The sequence below is a fragment of the Diorhabda carinulata genome, chromosome 1, assembly GCF_026250575.1.
Source record: "Diorhabda carinulata isolate Delta chromosome 1, icDioCari1.1, whole genome shotgun sequence".
Classification (NCBI taxonomy): domain Eukaryota; kingdom Metazoa; phylum Arthropoda; class Insecta; order Coleoptera; family Chrysomelidae; genus Diorhabda; species Diorhabda carinulata.
In genome coordinates, this window is record NC_079460.1 from 31,497,289 (window position 1) to 31,518,364 (window position 21,076).

Sequence of the window (21,076 nt, forward strand, 5' to 3'; positions counted from 1 at the left end):
ATATTTCTTTATTTTGAAAATACACTTACTTCAACATTGAATTCAAACGATAATTTCCTACCACAAAACCACCCAAAAATATTTTTTTGTATTAGATCATGACATTTTTGACAATCTCTCAACACTACAAAAAAAATATGTATTAATTGAAAATATTTAATGATAAAAACGTGAAATACCTACAACTTCAAATTTAACCTATAATCAACAACGTATATGTGAAGTTTTAACTTCCGCCTCTCTGGTGCTGGACTTCTGATCTAGAATTGCCAAAAGAAAATTACCCAATATTGAGAAGAAATAATAAATATGTTTGGTAAAAGATTTGCTAGCCTGCCAAAGGAAGAGGTTTTTGTGTTACAAGATAATCAGTAGAGAGTACATATGATGGAATGACATATATCTTGGAAACTTAACATTTAAACAATGTAATTACCTTTTTAAGTAAAAATGGGACTTTGTCAAGAATGGAGCTTTCTCTTTGACCGCCAAAGATTGTTCGATAATTTCAAAATGATTTCTGTCAAAAAAATGTCAGTTTAAATCAAAACTTTTCCATTATCATGGATAGTAGCGAAAGTGTGAATTTTTGTTTGCACGAAATATGTACACTATTAAAAGATTGTAAAATAAAGAAACAGAATTTCCTCTAACAAAATTGGCGAAATCCGCAATAGCGGCATTAATTTGTAACTGTAAATTTACAATACTGATGAATAAGTGGTAAAGAAGAAGAATTGCAATATATAATTTGTCAACTTTCTTTTTTGTATCTGCTCTACAATATAGGAAATATACCAGCCCTATATTAATTATCTAGTAACTAAACTTTAAAGTAATTACTCTACGTGAGTAAAATAGATAGAGTGGGGCGTCGTACTTCGATCAGGTGTAACATTCGTTCTCCAATCCTTCAGAAACATAGTTAGCGTTGTACCGGAAGGGGACGGTAGTAGTGTGCGATTTTAGTCGTAAGCTCTGAAGGTACTATCTTGGAAAAAGTGGCTCGCCATTTGCGAGAGTGAAGTGCAAAGACATTTATTAACATCGAAGTAAGTTTTGGCGACGGGGAGTGGAATTACATTTGTTAAAGTAGTTATATCACGTTTATATGAAAAGGAAATTTAATTGAATAAGTTATCACTAGTGGACATATATCGGTGAAGGTAAAATAAAAATAGAAAGTTTTGGAATTTCATACTGTTCGTTTCTTGTAACCTAATATTTTATTTAATATTGAAAACAAGGATGAGTTCATTATTCTATTACCAATTCAAAAAACAAATTCCTGGTATAATAAAAATAAAAGAGTAGTACTTTCATTGTAATTAAAAAGTAAACAGTGACAGCCTTAACTTATATAATAACAATAAAAACCCATTTACCCCATACCTCCTATCTTAGGACTACATTTTAAGGTTTAAAGTATTGTGAACGTATATAACAAATGTCCTTATTATTGGCCAATAATGTTAACATCATCTGGTTAATGAAAAAATTGATGTCCTATTTTAATTTTTTTAAACTCCGTGCATTAATCAGTATTTAATTTAAGCGAAAATCGAGATCCCACAAATAGCACGCTCCAAGTCATTATTTAAGGTTTTTTGAATTCTCTTGACAGTAGAAAAAAATTAAGAGCTAGAGTATTTTTTAAAAGGGCAAAAAGATAAGGGAAAAAAGGTTCAAGCTTCAAAAGGGGGGGCGTATAATTGTATTGTGAGTTGAGAATAAATAATGGTCGCGGACGTAATGCTTAGCGCTACTGCTACCTACCACTAGCGGTAATGATAGGGAACGTGTTAAACTTTCGCTGAAAAGCCGTTTTTAGTTTCTGTAAATAGTTAGTTTTGACATAAAGGGTATTTTTGTTGTTTTTTTGTTTATTTTATCCAAACGAAATTATTTTTATTAAATTTAATGAGTGTATATGATGGTACTTTGTCTAGTTTTTTTTAAGAATAATGATGTGTGTGGAGCTCCAATTCTTTTTCCTCATCCTCATGACCAAATTCAATCATTTTTCGTCTAAGAAGGCTACAACCTCACGTTTCATCACAGAACATAATTGATTTAACAAATTTTTGGTCTGATTCTCTCTTAGTATTTGTTCACTTTTCTCACGATTCAGTTCCTAACGATTCCGCTAGGATTTCACAACAGCTTCATCCGCTGAATGCGACCAATTTAAAAGTCCTATATTCTAAAAATGTTACGCCGCTGTAAACTAAGTTTTATGAGATTTTCCCAATAAATAATGTCTACCTGTTGAGTTATTGTGAGATGAATTTGTCTTGGGATATCTGAAATCAAAGATAGAAAGGTTATGTACTTTTTCTCTTTTCAAAAGCTGAACAAAATTATTTACTTTTACTAATTTTTAATGTGTTCACCATTAACTTGAATAAATTATTTGCTCAGTTTCTGGAATAATATCAAAATATGGAATGGAATTGTAATAGATAGTTTTAATGCTTTTGAGGGGTAAGTATTTATGTGTCCGACAAAATATATTTAACTAATATAAATCCATATAAACTCAAGAGAACTCCAATCTGCTTAAAGAGATTGTGACATAATTCTGTCATACTAAGTATGGCATTAGAATGGTTTGCAGAATTATCAGAATTACTTGTTCACAATATAAAATTCATTCAATTTTCATTTTCTAGTTACTAAAATTTTCTACACACCCATACAGATTTAGAATAAAAAATAATTAAGAATATAAGATACTGATATTAAATAATAAATAACTTGATTATATAAATAATAAAATAAGAGCTTATATTGTTAAGCATATGCTACGAAATGAATAAAATATGTAGTAATAATAAAGTTACTACATCACCATTCATAATTTCACATCAAAAATTACACTGCAACTCTTGATTAAAATCATGAAAAACTCAGTATCTTATACACTTCAACAAATTAAAAATAAAATAAACCTGAATGCTTACAACAAATTACGTAAATTGGTGAGCGAACGCAAGTAAATGTGGACGCAACATCTATGTAGTGACTCATTTTGGTTTCTTTTATTAGTATTGACATGAAATTAAAAAAAAAACAATAATAGAACGGTTATATCCATCACAACAAATGCCAATTATTAAAGTATCAAGGATATAAGTCCATTCATCAATTAGAAAATAATTATTTTCTTTTAACTAATATATCGGTGAGATCGTTCGTAGACAAAGTTGAAGAAACCACACAATTTATCTTATAGAATTTAGAAATTGTCCTATGCCATTGAGGCTATTATTAACTCAAAATCACTGAGAGTTGTTGTAAATATAAAAAATCACAATTCCGTTTTATATACAATATAATCACCTTTCTCTGTACACGTTAAAACTATGTTCAATACAAATTCATTTGCAGAAACAATGTTAATATCAATGAATTTCAATTTTTATTATTATTTTCTTGACAATATAGTTGTCGTAGAAAAATATTGGTATCGGAGAAAACAAAATACAAATACATTTCAATGAAAAACTTCTATTCTTTGGAATATATATATATATATATATATATATATATATATATATATATATATTTTGAAGTAATAGACTTCACGTTAATTAAGAAATATATATGGACGATTTTTCAAAAGGATACGACTCATTGTATATGTACTAGTTTTATATGAAATATCGTGGAATTTTATTATTGAATTATTACATAAATTAAACATTTGCGTTCTCGTACTTCGAGGCAGCCAGTTCAACTTTCTAGACTGTTACGCAAATTCAATGATACCAACAACAGATTATTATTCAACATCAGACTGAAAAACAAATTGTTTCATACGAGGGTCCGTGAAAATATTTGATTATACATTTCACTTAACGCACTGTTTAAAGTATTCTTTATTACAACAAATTTTGTGGAAAAAATACATGGAGTGTATGAGTACATAAATTTTTCATTCTCATTTATAAGTGAGGCAAAAAAATAGGTTTTTTTAATCTTACAGCAGACAACAATTCTACTAATTTCCAAAGAGCAACAGAATAAATTATTACAATAATTACAGAAAGAACTCCTAGACAGAAAATTTTATTGACAATGGTTGTAAACAATAAGTTCATACATCTGCTCTTTCGTATTCGTTCAATGAAAAGAGATTGGGTGTTAATAAAAAGTTAGTTGAAAAAATCAAATTCCAAATTCAAGTAGAGAACTTATTGACAACATATTGGGTCCATTCTATAAAACATGTTGCTATTCTAGGGAGGATGGTTATGTTGTTTAGAACCTGCAATCAATAATATGGGCAAATTTTCCTCTGATTAGGCCTGATGACATGTAACCAGATTGTTAAAAAATGGTGCTCTAAATACACCCACTTTGTGTACTTTTAATATTTTCAGGCAGTTTTAAAGAGTTTTCGATAAATTCATTAAATGAGTACTTGATATATATTAAAAAAATACTAATTGTAACAAATAAATGATAATAGCTTTTCATGTGTTTAAAAAGAAAGATGAAATAAAACTATTACCGATTGAATATAGTGTGTACAATATACGTGCTATTTCAAATATTTGATCAGAATACATTATTCCATCAATTTTATTCATAATAATATGTAATTTTAATGTTGTTACAAAATATAGGTAATATTTCTTAGAATGATGGAAATTAGAAATATTGCGTTTTATTTAAAACAAAAGTTATGGCTGTGTAACATAACAAGGATAAAAGCATCATTACTTTTAAAAACAAAATTGAATAGAAATTTGGCCCATTCAACGATTTTTTGATAAATATGTCCATTTACCTACTACTTAACGCATGTTACTTTATGAACGTTATTTGGCGTTTACGATTTATTCAACGTAATTAATTGATCTAGAAGATGAACTTTGACAAATATTCTTTCACATACTTACAATCTCTTAGTTTCACTTAAAAAAACTATTCCATACACGTAATTCTTCAACGTCAATAAATTATACGATCTACTGTCTCCTTTTACCTGCTTGAACATCTTAACAGTTTTCCTGACCTTTTTGCAGATATAATATATAGGTCGTTAACTCAGGGTAATACACACACGGTATAAATACAAGAATTTCTTCCTCAGTCCCCAGAATATTTCAAATTTATAAAGCCTTTCCATAATTGAAAAGTCATGTTAAAACGTTGTTTAAATATCATTATAATTCCCAAACAATTGCTCAAATAGTTATAGTTATAGCTCCTTTAGAATTATTTCACTTCAAGATGTATTCGACACTAGTAGTGGTGCTCTGGTTAGCAATCTCATTTCCATTACCACTTTCTTTGGCTCTTTTACGCAGTCCCAATTTATTTCAGAACTTACTGAATTAGAACACTTCATACGTCTCTTTACAGATATTTATATCTGTATTTACAGTAAATAATATATCAATTGTTTCTCTTGTCTTCTTATTTGCAGAATAATAACAGAACTTTTATGTTATGTCTTATTTTTCTATGTGAAATTTCTATCCGTCGAGATACTCCTATTGATTGATGAGCATCATTTTTGTACTTCAAATTTGATATAATTTTCAACTGAAATTATCGTTTATAAATACTAAAAATATAGCAATGTTGCTATTTAATAGATATTTGCTAGCTGATATATTACAAAAAATAATGATTAAATTTAATTATATTTGTATAGGTCTTTCTTGTGACTATCATTTCTGACTAACTAGTATCTGAGTTAATAGTGACCACTCTGTGACTCAGGAGAGGCTTGTTATCTGCTGTTAGAGCTTGATTGGCAGATGTCCAAGCTACAGAATCTTACAGAGACATATTAATTTTCTTATTATCACAATGATATAATATTATAATAACATGTTAAATAATATTAGTCAATTATTATAGTGAACGAAATGGTTTCATTATTCAAAAATGGCTGGGAAACAATCTGGAATTTCATTGTAGTTTTTAGCGAAAGTGGTAGAGAAAAATGTAATAAGTACGAATATATGAAATTCATCAGTGTGATAATTTCAACCTAAACTTGGAAATGGTATTTATGTCATAATTAACAATATGAAATAAAACTTTAATCGCCAATTAAGTACGTAATAAACATCGCTATTAAATATGTAATAAACACCTCAAGCATTCAAAAAATACAAAAAAAATTAAAGCAGTAGTACACCATATCATTCCATCAATACATTTTTAATTTTAATATCAACTAACAACTTTTTAGACACACTTTAATGTTGAGAAACATAATAACGCTTTCTACTTTCAATTTCTTGCAATTTAGATCTCTGTAACCAAAAATGGTACACTTTAGTAAGTTACGAGTATGTTGGTTACTTTAACTTGGTACCAACTACCTAACTGAATGATTTTTTAAATCATATTATGTCGTTATATCATCATATATTGAATCCGCCTATACTAAAACTACACTTTGAGAAAAACTCTCAGAGTTGAATTATAAAGATTCTTAAGAATAGTACACATCAATACAAAATGAAATTTATAATTGTGAAGTCATCCTAAAAAAATTTTAAAGAAAAACATTACAATTAAAAATTAATAAAAGTTCAAAAAACCAACTAAATCATATCAGAAGTGAATTAATAGTGTTTTCCCTCTACATCTAATTAATGTGATGACTCACAAGTTATTGATAATTTCTTGAGAGATGCTCCTCCAATGTCCAATAGCTACATTCGAAAGATCTGGTTGGGCTGGTGGATTGTTTCGCCTTAAAAATTACCCTAATCATATAATTTGGTACATGTTCAATTTCAATTTTGTGACTTCTGGGCTCATAGGTTAGTTAGTTTTTGCTCAATTTTTATTTTCTCTGCACTATTTTATGGTATGTTGGTTATATTTGGAATTTAGCCCATGTATCCTTTTGATTATGCTTCCAGTGAGGAGATACCAACCTATCCACAATATATAAAACTGGGCCAATATCTCAATAGCAACATGAGCTACGTATATGTACTCTTTGTTCAACTCGATCAAATTTATGGTTTAGGAGTTATATAGATTTTTAGATTGTTTTAAAAGCCAAGTAAACCGTTTGCCATAAAGTTGGCGAAGGTCAATAACAAAATATAGGAAAACCAGCTTCAGAGAAAAATGCATTCATCTCATCCAGAAAGTGTATGCCATGGAAGTACAGGATTATCCAGCAAGACGAGTTGATAATACTTTTGTTAGAAAAGTACTGTTTACGAGACGGTTTTATTAATTCCCATAATTTACACTTATAAGCAGATGAAAATCCTCATCGTACAATTCTAACAAAGAATCAACACCGATTTTGTAATAATGTGTGGACAGGAATAGTGGGTGATAATTTAGTGGGTCAATATTTTTTTGATAATAATCTGAATGGTCGGCGAAACCTAGAATCTCTCCAAAATGATTTCCCACCCATGTTATGGGAAATTTCTCTAAACATTCGCATAGACATGTAGTTTATGCACGATAGAGCCTCTCCTTAATTCCTAAATGAATATATGTTGAAAGCTTGGTATATGCAATACCGGTAAACATAGGGAAGGAAAGTTCAACGAAATATCCTCCCGTAGACTCCGGAAGTGTGTAGAAGTGTAAGGTGCCCACCTCGACCACTTATTATAGTTTTTTTTTTGTTTTTATTTGATTTGTAGTGTAACCAACTGAATTTTCCTACATTTAAATTTTTTCCTTAATATAAGCAACACAATGTTCGACAGTATGCGGCTCGATTAGAAATATTTGCTTGTCTTTTAATACCTCGTGTAAGTATTTTCTATCTTTAGATTGTATATGTTGTCTCTGTAAAAGTTACGAAATATAAGTTCTAATTTTTCAATTTTAAAGGCCTATATCTATGAGAATTTATTTTTATCTCCATGCATTATTTTCACTTCATCTAACCATTTTCGAATTTTTTGCATCAAGTGACGGAGCACCTTGTATGCAGCATAAATTTCAAACGATCACATGACAATAATAGAATTCACTTGTGAACCCAGGTTTTTTCTACTAATGATAAACAATAAATACATCAACTGACTAGTTGTAAATAACAGTACCGTCCGATAAAAAGAACCAAATATAAATTTTTGAAAACCTGGAGATTGTAGAATAGACATAAATGTCTGAAAGTTATTTATTAATATACTGGGGGTCTTTTAACGATTTATGGTGATGAGAATTTGGGAAAAAGCCTACCTTGTCAAAGAGCAAGAGAAAACTCACTGAGTAAATTGAATAATTATGCAGCAATATACTGAGTGTCCAATCAAGTATAGTTTTTGAAGAAAGCATCATTTCATTCAAATGACAATTGTAAATACATGAATAAGTCATGGAAAAGTAGGAGTCAATATGTTATATTGAAAAAAAAAATTAAATTTGTTAAGATATAATTAAAACCATTTTTTATTTGAAATTACTTATAGCGTAGTTCTAGATTATTAGATTTGGAAGTCGATGGCATGCATTTTTGTTGTGTATTTTTAAATTACATGCATTTTTTCAATGACGCATCAAACTTGTGACCTATAATTAGTAATCGACAGTCATTGTTGTTGCTTGTTTGTATACAACATAATAATCCAATATGGATGAATGAAAATGGCATATAAATTTGGAATGAGAAAATTGATTAAAGGCTGGAGTTCCGAAAACAGAAACCCACCGATTGGCTTCAAATTTTTACCTCTATCACACATTAGATGATCTAAAAGAATTTTTGCGTCTCGCAAGGAAAAGTGAAATTATTAGAAAGTATTTTCTGAAATTCTGAGTTAATCTTCTCTCTCACTTTCTATTTCCTCCAAGACAATTCCAGTCATTAGTTAATAGTTAGTTTTGTTTTTCACAAACCATAAGCATGGAATAATAATTACACTTTTTAACTTTTTATCTAAAGTATTCTCAACTCACCGTAAAAACCACCCATCAGTATTACTTATAACGAATTCGTTGTTTTGAATGTAGAATGCACACTATTTTAAACTCGGATCTTTTGAATATTATTATTTAGAAAATATTACCAAATAGTAAATTATCGTCGAATACGAAAAAATATAATCACAATAGACTCATGATAAATGAAAGATATATTAAATATATAAATATATTAAATCAAGAAATCTGTCCACATTTTAATTTCTATTTTCCTAATAATTACATTTGGTCATAATTTGTATATAATCTGATTAATATAACTGAAATATCCGCATTCCAAACAAAGTCCCAAAACTGGTACACCTGTGACTACTCATTTTCCCATGTAAATTCAGTTTGAATCATTTAACCGCAACAACAATTATTATACCATTGCAAGATGCATATTTTTTATATTGTTCAGTTCTTATTGAGAAATACGTACTTAAATAGAATTTCAATTTCTCAATATATGATGAAAGAATTAAAAACAATGGTTAAGCTCATACGTAACATAATATAACTACCAAACTCTTTTTGTGTTATTTAGGGCTCAAATGCATTAAATAAATAGAAAAAGCTTCTATATAAAACAAAGAGAAGTTGTCACCTATCACAAATTCCATGGAAAATAATCGTGTGTCTATAGTTTTTTAATTAGAAGTTTCAAATACTACAAGCAGCTAAAGTATAGTCAGAGGTTTTATCGTATATAAATACTAAATTATATTGAATGAAACTATTGATGCATGCGTGATCCATGTTACTGGTAAATATATAAAATCATGCCTAAACGCTTTAAAATCGATTGGAATCTGATGTTTTCTATCAAACGCTTAATCTATGAAACACTCCATTCATCCATCAGACGAAATCAACAGTAAGCGCAGTCTCATGAACAGTAGCATCTATCCAACATTCACTAGCAGAATCACCGCTGGCTGAAGAAATATTCTTAGAAAATATATTTGAAAGAAGATCAGTTTTAAAATTTATAATAAATATAATAAATAAAAATAAAATAATTTTTTAGAACATTTTTTCTTCCAATACTTTAATTAAATAAATTAAATTCGCCGCAAAATAAATTTAGTCCTAATATTATTAAGTGTCAAATGTTGGAGGATCAATATCAAGCCTTAAAGATATGTATTTGTTCAAAAGACATTCATATTTTTTCAAGTTTGAAGAGTTTAGATACTTCAAAATTCAAATCAAAATTGTGTGACAAGATTCACACACAAATAAACAAGCAATGAAGCAAAATGAATAAAATAATGTAAAACAGCCCAGTGCCAGAAACAGAAAATGAGTTGTCAGAAGTAGTCAGAATTTAGAAGAATAATATTTCAAAAAAAGTTATAGATCTTTATTTCTGTGAAATACGAAACCGTCAGTTAAGTTAAATTATTTTGTCTAAAAGATGCTTCCTTCCTATTATATTTTCAATAGTGGTAAGAAAGCTGATGGATCAAAATTTAAGAAATCGATATATATTTATTGAATTATGTATTGATTATACTGGACAACGAATATTTCGCTTTAGTTATTAATTAATATTATGATAATATATCCAAAACATGTCAGTCTGTGTGTGCCGAAATAATCAGTTTCAAAATGTCTACCATAAATAGTTGAAATAGGCAAATTTTTATATTCATAGAAACGTTAAATGGTAATTTATATCTAATATAAGCATAAAGAACGCTTATTCTTGAATATTACGTGACTGTTACGTTTATGGAAGGAGGTCAATAACGGTTATAAACTTACTTAACTACACCCATGAATTTTCAGATTTTTTTATTTACGATTGATTTTGGTGGAATGAAATGTAAATGAAAATTTTTATATTTGTCATTATTTTCTATTGAATTTATGATGAGAATTTAGTTTTATAAAAAAACTCAATTTAATTCAATATACTTTGAAAATGATAGTTTTTTGTACTAAAAATTATCTGATTCTCTGGTTTAGTTTTTAAGTGTTATCTTCAATATAAAGTGAACTTCTATTGAAATACCTTTATTCCTTTGGAACGTTGTTAAATGAGGCACCGAATATTAACAAAACCAGAAGACTCATTCTCGTCGAAAGGATAAAAGTCGGGCTACAAATGCGTAGCGACACGATCCCACGTTCTCAGTTATCAGTGCTTATACGAGATTGTTCACACACATGTTCTCTTTCCGGGGTTATCTAAAATTTTTAGTGCATTAAAAGATCGAAAGGGAAAAAGTTAAGTTGTTCATTTATGGGATATCGGAACAAAAAGTCATTAAAAAAGTAACCTTTTTTTCGTGATAATTTGTCTTGATTTTAAGTCTCTTTCCTATGGAAATCAGCTTACAATAGCAAGTAAAAATTGACGTTTCGACCTACTTTGTTCTCCTTCAAAGTAATAATATGTAATATGTGAGATTTATAGAAATAACAAAGTTGTAAATACCAACTTAAGAAGGATTCTAATTATCGAATCATTAAATACATAATATATACCTTTACAAAATTTATATAGGTTGTTCCAAATTATAAGTCTATAAAGAGTTCTCACAATAGTGAAATACAGATTACGTAAACAAATAAATTCAATACCGTATTAAAAATTTCTCTCATCAAAACTAACAGATTTTGGAAGATGTTGCAAATTATTTAATTTGAAGTTGGGTGTTATCAATTTTTGAAAGAATAACTATGTGTTGTATTTCAGTTCGCAAATTTAAGTGTTAAATTAATGAGCACCCAGGTATTACAAAGGGAGGAGCCTAGAATGACTCTTCTGATTTAAAATTAGTTTTTGTATTTTTCTGAAGACAAACATTTCGTGCTGTTGCTATCTTTATCAGAATTTGCCTTGACACCAACAATATGCATATTTATATAGATCAATAGATCACCTACATCATGTTATCCTTTCTTGATTACCTTTATTATTGAAATTCAAATCTGTTAAATTGAATGTTTTTTTTTATTTTATAAATATAAATATACGCGTTGATTATGTTAAGGTTATTTAGATCCGATTCATTTATTGGAATAATCATCATCTTAATGTTCCTGAAAACACACGTTTTTAGTTTCATATCCTCACAAAAATCACCTTTATTACCAAATTAGCAAAGAAAAGTGTTTTGACCTCTTCGTCGATATCGACATTTACAAGGAGACTGATGTAATCAGCTAACCGGTTTCTATGCATCTCATCAAAGCGTCCCAATTTCTAATCCAAAATAGCTGCTTTTTGATTCGTGCAAATAAACACTTCTCAACAGATGCTCTAAGGTACTAACGTCCCTTCCAACCAGTCAGCGGATTACGCGTCTTTCTTTGCAAGCTATTAAAAATGTCGAATTTGATGTCTTGTTCTTCGGTGGTGCTATATAATTCATTATTCGACTAAAAATTAGCCAGGAAAGTTGTCGTTCTTTCCTACGAAAAACGACAAACTCCGTTTTTGATTCATGATAACTTGACATTCCGTACAATTCTGGAAATTGTATATGTTCACAATGTACATGGACATGATAAATGCAGAGTATGTAAAAATTTAAACATGGTACATTCTGTGCATGCCACATTGTCCATCCACATCCACATCCACAAGTGAATATGTAATATATATTATTACTTTATCCTACTAAGGAAGAATTGTGATGTGTATAGTATATTTATAATTATCTGTTAAATAACTATTCACTTAATAAGTTCTGAATATATTTTCAAATCCCTGCTAATTCCTGCGAGATCCCGTACCGTTAAGTATTAACCTGGAGAGAACTAACGCAAATTGACATTTCGAATTATAAATTGAAGAGTGAGATATCTCAAGAGAAAGCGAAGTTTCTCCTGTACCTAACCTAAAAAGTAGTCAAAGCTCTATTGTATGAGTATATTAATTACTGGATTACTTCCAAGAAGATCTGTAACTTTCCCAGAATAAAATAATGTTTTCAATGGTTTACACAATAATGCTTATGCGCTAAATAACTAACGCTAACACACGAGAAAATAATTTGTGAAATTACTAAATATAGAATAAATAGCTTTATAAATGACTGAAACACAAGTACATGATAAGATTTCTGAATTTGTAGACATTCAAATTTTTGTTGTAGGTATATGCCGCTGTATATAACATTTAAATAACTAATAATTTTAATAGTTTAAAGATATTATATATAGTATAGGTAGAAAAGTGAAAACCAATAAGAACTATTAATGAGTCAAGGTTAACTTCTTGAAACACGTGACAAAAAATTATACACACATACATGAATGCTACAAGCTGCAAGTACGCAGTCTCAAAGGTTGCTAATAAAATAACTTAGGAAACCTATTGTGAGTAAGGGACGAATGTAGAAATTCGCTAATCGCTAAACCTTTTGAGTCTCAATAATTTCAAATTATTCCTTATGGTTCACGATAACGAACAAATTTCTAAATATATCATAATATTGATCGGATATTGTTCCTCCAGTCACCTACTCTTCTCAAAACTCGAATTACTACATCGTAGCGCACGTTTTATTTAAATAGAAGAGACTTTGCGAACCGAATTCTGAAAATACCATTAAAAGATGTTTGCTGAATAGAATATTTGTTGTACAATAAATTTTGATGAATAAAACATATTGCGTATTTCATTGACTGATTCCTGGTAATTTTCTGACACGCTTATTTCTTCATAATTCCATTAATTTTTGATAAGTATCATTGTTGCAGGACAGAACAACTCGAGACCACTTCGGACATCGTTTAAGTTAGATTAGAAACCAATTTTGCAGCAAGTGTTAGTGTAATAGTTCCGTTTATCACATAAACATTTTAAAGAATAGCAAAATGAAAGGAAGAGAGAAATTATGTGCGAAGTTATCAAGTGCCTTCTTAAGAAAGTGGTGTAAGTATGAATTATCGATATACGTTTCTTCGAAAAAAAATCAATGCTAGAACAATTATTATTTGGAATATCATGTTTTTAGTTTAGAAATTTTTGTGTATTATGATCGATAATATATCAATACATATTTTTCTATTAAATCTGTATCTATTTTTTGACAAATTCTAGTTCTGGAAATGGTAATTAGGCAACTTGTACAAATAAGAATGTGGATCTGAAAATTAAGCTATCAAGCTATATCGTTAAGCTCTAAAAAATAAATCCAACAAATTTACCGCTAGCACCATAATGTTATAATATAAATTATACAATTTTTTTTTGTTAATATTTGATAGTTGAATTATTCATCTTGATCAAAAAATGAAACTAAATCGCAAACGTTTTCGTGCCATGATTTTCTATGAATTTCGACGTGAATGAAACCAACAGCCAGCCGTATGCCGATCACCTCGCTTCAACTTTTGGTGATGAAGCACCCTCTCGAGTTACAGTTTTGCTGGTTTTCCGAATTATCAATCGTGATCGCACTTCGCTACAGGATGAATTAAGTGAAGGTCGTCCAAAAGCAGCTGTTATGAGAACATTGATGCATGAGCATTTGGCTGTCAAAAAGATTTGTTTGCGTTGGATACCGCATTATTTGATAATGGCTCAATAAGCTCTTGTCGATTTATGCAAAAAATTGCTGAGAAAATTCAATCGCATTACTTCAAAAGACGTCTATAAGATCGTGATAGGCGACGAATCATGGATCTATGCATATGAACCTGAAACTTAACAACAATGGGCTGTATGGGTTTTTCAAGATGAGCCAAATCCAACAAAAGTTGTTAGCTCACGAAGTTTTCGAAATAACTGGACATGTCGCCACCATTCTATTAGAACAACGTAATATGGCCTATTCTGAATGGTACACTAATTTATTTGCCAGAAGTTTTCGAAAAAATCAGGAAAACCAATCGCAGAAGACGAATCATTCTCCACCACGACAAATACAAGTAAAATGTGAGCTTCCACAAAACGTATGAAAATTATAATTAAAACTATTGACGTATTTGATTCTTATTCAACCGTAGAAGATGCTCAATTTAAAATCCTTTCGTGTCAATATCACATACACAATAGCTCTTCTGAGTTTACGCTCAGACCATTTTTATTTTTTCATTTTGCATTCATTTCATAATAAAAATCACATTCTTCTGTCCAAACTTTTACTAGAGACATGTATTTTTTGAACAATTATTTTATATATATAATCTAAATATGAATGCAGATTGTAGAATAGTGTCCCTTTTTATCACAGTTATAACACGTCAAAAATATTAAGAATTTTTAATAATCCACAGTGATAGTCCGTCCAAATTTAATTGTTTGGATATTCTAGATTGTACAACGAATTCAACAGAAATTTTAATTTAAATAGTAAAGAAAAGGGAGAGCAATAAAGACAAATATTGTAAAGACACGTCCATAGTTGAGGTCTTCTTTGTCCAAAACTCTTCATAAACTGGATGTGAAAAAAATGATTTTTTTTCACATTCATGATATTTATTGGGAATATATTTCATAAAAGGCATTTAATATTCTCTTTAAAAGAATCGCAACTTATTGATCAAGAGCGAAAGGATCAAGGATATTTAACATATGATATTAAGTTCAATCCATCTTTTAACATGAGTAGAATCTGTGAAGCCACGAATAAATCAAATAGCTCTCTCTCTTTCTTTTCAAAGGGGTTTATTGAAACAATAAATAAATAGGTTTCTGGCTAAATTTCAATTATCTGATTAAAAATTATTCTTACAAAGCAGTGATTAATCCTACAGAGAGCATACAGTAGGAACTGAACTTCTCTATTTCTATGAATAACTCCCATCTTCAGCTTTTAGATTGTTTCTACTATCATTCAGCATTTTCTATATTAGAAATATTTGTTTGGACATTTGTGCAGATTATTTATTGGAGATTTAGACATTCAAGCTTTTATATTTACCTTTAATTAAAAATCAACATACATTTTGTTTGGGAATTTTCTGTTTTATCTTATTCATGATTGATGGATATTTACAATGGGTATTGTTTATTCATTGTAACTTTTTAGACAAAAATATGAAAATCATTACAAGGCCAAAATAAGAATACTTGTGCATGTTATTTTACAGAATGACTGGAAAGTGTCAGACACTATTTTCTTCTTCAATTCGATATCTGATAACGACAATGCCGTAATTTATTATTGACACAAATTAAAGGTTGTTTTAAACCAGGGCAAATGACTGAAATTGAATGAATATATTTTTACGAAAATCATTAGCGTAACCGTCAATACCGAAACACAAAATTGATTATCACACTGGACTGAATTTAAAATTATGTCAATAAGATGAATTTCTATTTTACTTTCTACTTATTTGGAATGCCAGATGTTGTTTTTACCTTGTTCTTCTTACAGTTAGTCTGTGACGAGAAATAATAACAATCAGAATTTTGAATATTTTCTGCTTTAATGCATTTATTATTATTTATGGAAGGATAAAGTATATGGTAATCGGACTATATTTATATTATAATGAATTAATATATATATATATATATATATATATATATATATATATATATATATATATATATTAGTTTGTTTTTTATTGGGAACGTGACAAGGAAACACCAAAGTGGACTAACTTCAATATACTTTCGGAGCTTTTGAATACTTATGTATTTATCGCCTGAAAAAATATATTGAAGTTAGTCCACTTTGGTGTTTCCTTTCCACGTTCCCAATAAAAAACCGCTCATAATATAGCTGGCAAAAACTTAAATTCTTTACAATTCATATATATATATATATATATATATATATATATATATATATGTTCTTGATTTTAAGTCTCTTCTGTTCTAAAATTAGTTATTTTTTTTGATAATTTTTAAAAAAAAGATAAATTTTGTCGTTTCGACTTTCAAAATATGACACTGACAATTTCTTTATTTATATTGATTTATAGATCATTTATTTCGCAGACGCAAAAAAATTGAAAATTCACAATGCCTTACCCCCCAAAATATATGGTTTACCAAAAAGAGCAATAAAATGAATCCCTATTTTGTTGTGCTGCTTCATGAAATATTTTAAGCTATAAAGGACAGTTTTCATGGTATCTATTTCTCATAGCGGTATTCCTTATTTTGATTTTATCTGAAATTGGTCCTTACAATGTCTAATCTATTTACACCACTTTCTGTATCTATAAATGATGTATTTGATCAACATCAATTCAATTTTCTTTGATAACATTTATAGCATCAAAATTTTTTGCGTAAAACACTATCATTTTTTGACCTCCAAATATGGAAATATAATTTATAACTAAAACAAGTGATGATTAAATATAAGCAGAATTTCGATTATAAGAATATTAATTTAAATATAACAAATATGAAGTACATAATTTATTTAATTATGCTGCATTCAACTTGTATCCTAGTTGATTTCAATTCTGAGAACAAACTTTTTTTTTGTAATTTTAAGCTGCTATACAGGTTCTCGTGTACCTTGATAATTGATGTATTATTAATTGTGGTCGTAGCCTTTGTCAAGAACGTTCAAATATTTTTTATGAATATCATTTTGAAAGGTCATAATTGATTTGGTTAAAGTCCAAGTAAATCAAGATCAAATACCCATTCCTACTTAAATCAGAAATATTTATTCATATCACTCACAGCATATATACTGAGTGAAATATTTAAACCGTTTTATCGCAATATTTGGCTGAGATTCGGACATTTCAAACGTTGGAGTATGGCAGTTTTTTAGTTAAGAATAACTTGAATAGCTGACAAATTAAGTTTGACATTGCTATAGCAACATTACTGCAAATTGAATGCACTGAACTAGCTCCTATTATTTTACAATAATATTTGGAACAAATACAATAAAAAAAATATATAGCTTTCTATAAGAAATGTAGGATACAACAACTCAATCAATTAGATATAATATCAAGTTAATCTCAAATCTATGATAAAATTTTATACTTTAGTAGTGAAACTTTTGCAAATCATCATTAAAAAATTTCATACATAAAGAGAAGTGATACAACTAATTGACTTTGTCTAACCTTTCGTCTTAAAGTGGATTTTGTGATTATCTTGTCACGGCAGTTAAGATGCTACACTGAATGTTGTTATGCCGACCAGTCAAACTGCGTCTCATAATCTATTGTTTTTACTTGTGGATATTCTTGTTTCTCTCATAATTTTTTTATTCATATCTTTGGAAGTATTTTGCTATAACCCAAACCTTTTAGGAAATAATTTAAATTATCCTTTTAGTTAAATAGGATTTAATACTTTTATCTTTTTAAAAACCTAGTTTTTTTGAAATATCACACATTTTTGGAGTACGTACTAATTATTACGTTATTGTGTTTTGATATTAGTTAGTATATTTTTATTATTTGTAATACATACATACATACATACATACACACACACACACACACACACACACATAAATATATATATATATATATATATATATATATATATATATATATATATATATATATATATATATGTAGTATATATAAATTCTCCAAGTTGAAATGGTCATATTCATAACATTACCATGCCATAACATTTACGTCATACGGTTTATGAGAACCAGAAACAGGTTAACCTCAATGAATCTTTTAATTAGAAAATATAGTGGCCAACCTAATTTATTACCAACTGTACGTTTTCAGTTGATCAACAAATTGTCATTTCTATAATTATTATTATTATTTGAATGTGACGTTTAATGACAATAAGGTGCGGTTGTTTGCTTTGTTAGTTTTGAAATGGCCCTCCCTAAGAAGATGAAATTAATTTGGGGTAAGTGACACCCTTAAGTAATTGATAGATTTTTTCTGTAAAAAAAGGGAAATACTGATACCTATGCTTTTATGCGTATTTATTTATTTTGATACTTAACCTTGAATTATTTTATTGAAGTTGTCAATTTGTCAATGTCGTTGTAATTAGCTCGAAAGAAAACATTTTGGCATCTACATTAAATTTCGGGTATCCAAAAGCGTAGTTTACAATAATATATATTTTACTAAATTACTAGTTTTTCATAGAAATAATTTTTCACCTACCCGCGATCCTCATTCAAAATATTTTTGCAATTATCTAATTTAGTTAAATTTCTATAAAAAAAACGTTCTACCAATCATTGGGTACATTTGCAGAAGAATATAACTAATAATAATAATAATAATAATAATAAATCATTATTATTATTATTATATATAAAAAGTTTTTCATACGTCAATAAATAATATTGAAATCAGTAGAATTTCAAACAATATTCACGAGGTATGATAGAAATTAATCAACTTGAATCAACATTTAATGAGAACGTAATTTTTATATAAATCATTTATTTTATCTTTGGATAATGCGTATCTTGAGTACAGAGTTTTGTGTTTTTTGAGTAAAATTGATAATCTTCTTGTTTTTATGTTCTTGTAATACTGCTGATTTTTTTTGGCTATATTTCTGGTTATTTTATTCTGTTTTTAAATATTAGTTTCAGATAATTTAACTAAAGTATGAAGTATAAAACAGTATTTAGTATTTGCAGCCATGTTTTTTAACTTATAATAATGGTGATAACATGTTTATTGATTTATAGCAGACACTAATATGTTTAAATAGAATGTATTTCAGTTTTTTCGATAATTGAATTGAATAAGGTATGTATTTTTGAAGTTCGTTTAAATTGTTACTACAAAAATGAAACACACTTCCAATTAACTCTAGTAATTTGCTGTGACGCTGAAAAAATACACACTAATTCAGTTTTACTTATAGTTTCAATGAAGATAGTAAGCATTACATCTAGAATTGCAGCTAAGCACTAGAAAGATAATATATATATCAAATTTTATATTTTATGATACTTTTTCTTCCATATACTCAATGCAGAAATTGTGCTCGACAGAAAGTTATTAGAGATTCCATTATTCAACCATTAATTGTTGAAAGAAATCATCAATGTAATGGAATTAACTAGTAGTTCGAAGGAGCATAATACCTTCCAGAAATTCAGTATGGAAATGTGGCTTGTATAATTGAACACATTTTACTTAGTAATTTTGAAATATTTGTATATATTGAGATTCTATAATTATTAGGTTTATGTATGGTATCTAAAAATTGTGAGGCATAAATTTTTTATATAAAAATAATATTTATTTACTTAGATCATATGTTTGTTAGATATCTCGATATTATTTGCATATTTTGTTTGAGCAATATTGGTAGTCCATTAGTTTAGGTGGAATTAACTTCGACGTTTAATATGAACGTATTATTTTTATTCTGAAATATTTTCGCTGCATCTTACTTAATTTTTTTATAAACCGTCAGTAACTCATCACAATATAACAATGTCCAAACATTCTTCTTCCTAGTTAACCAGAAATTTTATATGAATTCAATTTTTCTAATTTGAATATTTTATTTTATTTCCCAAACATTCATATATCACTCAAAATATTTATACAAAATTATATGTATAATCAATTATCAAATTAGCTGTTAATCACATGTGTATTGGTTGGAATATGATATGAACAAAATCAGTTTATTTCTTAATATTCAATTTCGCTTATGTATAATTATGGTCACGCCATTAAAACCAAATAATATATCGTCAAAAGATATATAAGGTTATCTAAAAAGTGTTTCATGCTTTGTTCTTTTTTGAATAAAACCTAATTGAAAATTGAATAATCGAAGATGTGTCTATACTTGAGTGGTTCTGGTTCTGGTACACAACGCTTCTTCTATCGACCAACTTCTTTTGATTTCACTCAAATAATCTGGTCCTTATAGATCGTTCAACCAGGCTTCAAAATTTCATAGTAGATCATCCCCGTCTAGTCAAACCTTAAGGATCGTTAATCCAGCCATTGCAGTCAATTATGTTACTTCACCACGCTCCAACTATGATCTTTTGCGTATAAAGTTAACATATTTTATTCTTTTTCAATATATACCAGTTATCAATGCCTTTTGACACAGTTAATTAAATTTTGTGCAGTCATGCGGCACCCGAACATTCAAATAATTATGAACTGTTTGATGGGAAACTGAACATCAGAGATGATTTGATATGCCGATATATCTTGATCAGTATCAAAATTTCATTCCCTATTTTAGTTTAGTTTAGTTAGACGTCGATCGGATTGAGTCAACTCTCTAATAACTAAA

The 21,076-nt window shown here is 28.5% G+C and overlaps 1 protein-coding gene across 3 annotated transcripts in view; it reads left to right on the forward strand.

Moving 5' to 3' along the window:
* Positions 1-814: 814 nt before the first annotated feature.
* Positions 815-21,076, forward strand: part of LOC130899101 (scavenger receptor class B member 1) — a 49,455-nt gene continuing 29,193 nt past the window's right edge. The window contains exons 1-2 of one of the 3 annotated variants that reach the window (XM_057808863.1): positions 815-1,166; positions 13,636-13,810. In XM_057808863.1, the coding sequence (XP_057664846.1) occupies positions 13,753-13,810 (58 nt within the window). In that variant the 5' untranslated portion in view covers positions 815-1,166; positions 13,636-13,752. Of the gene's footprint in view, positions 1,167-13,635; positions 13,811-18,536; positions 18,689-21,076 lie in introns of those variants that run through there. The other 2 variants (XM_057808853.1, XM_057808874.1) reach the window with 2 other exon arrangements.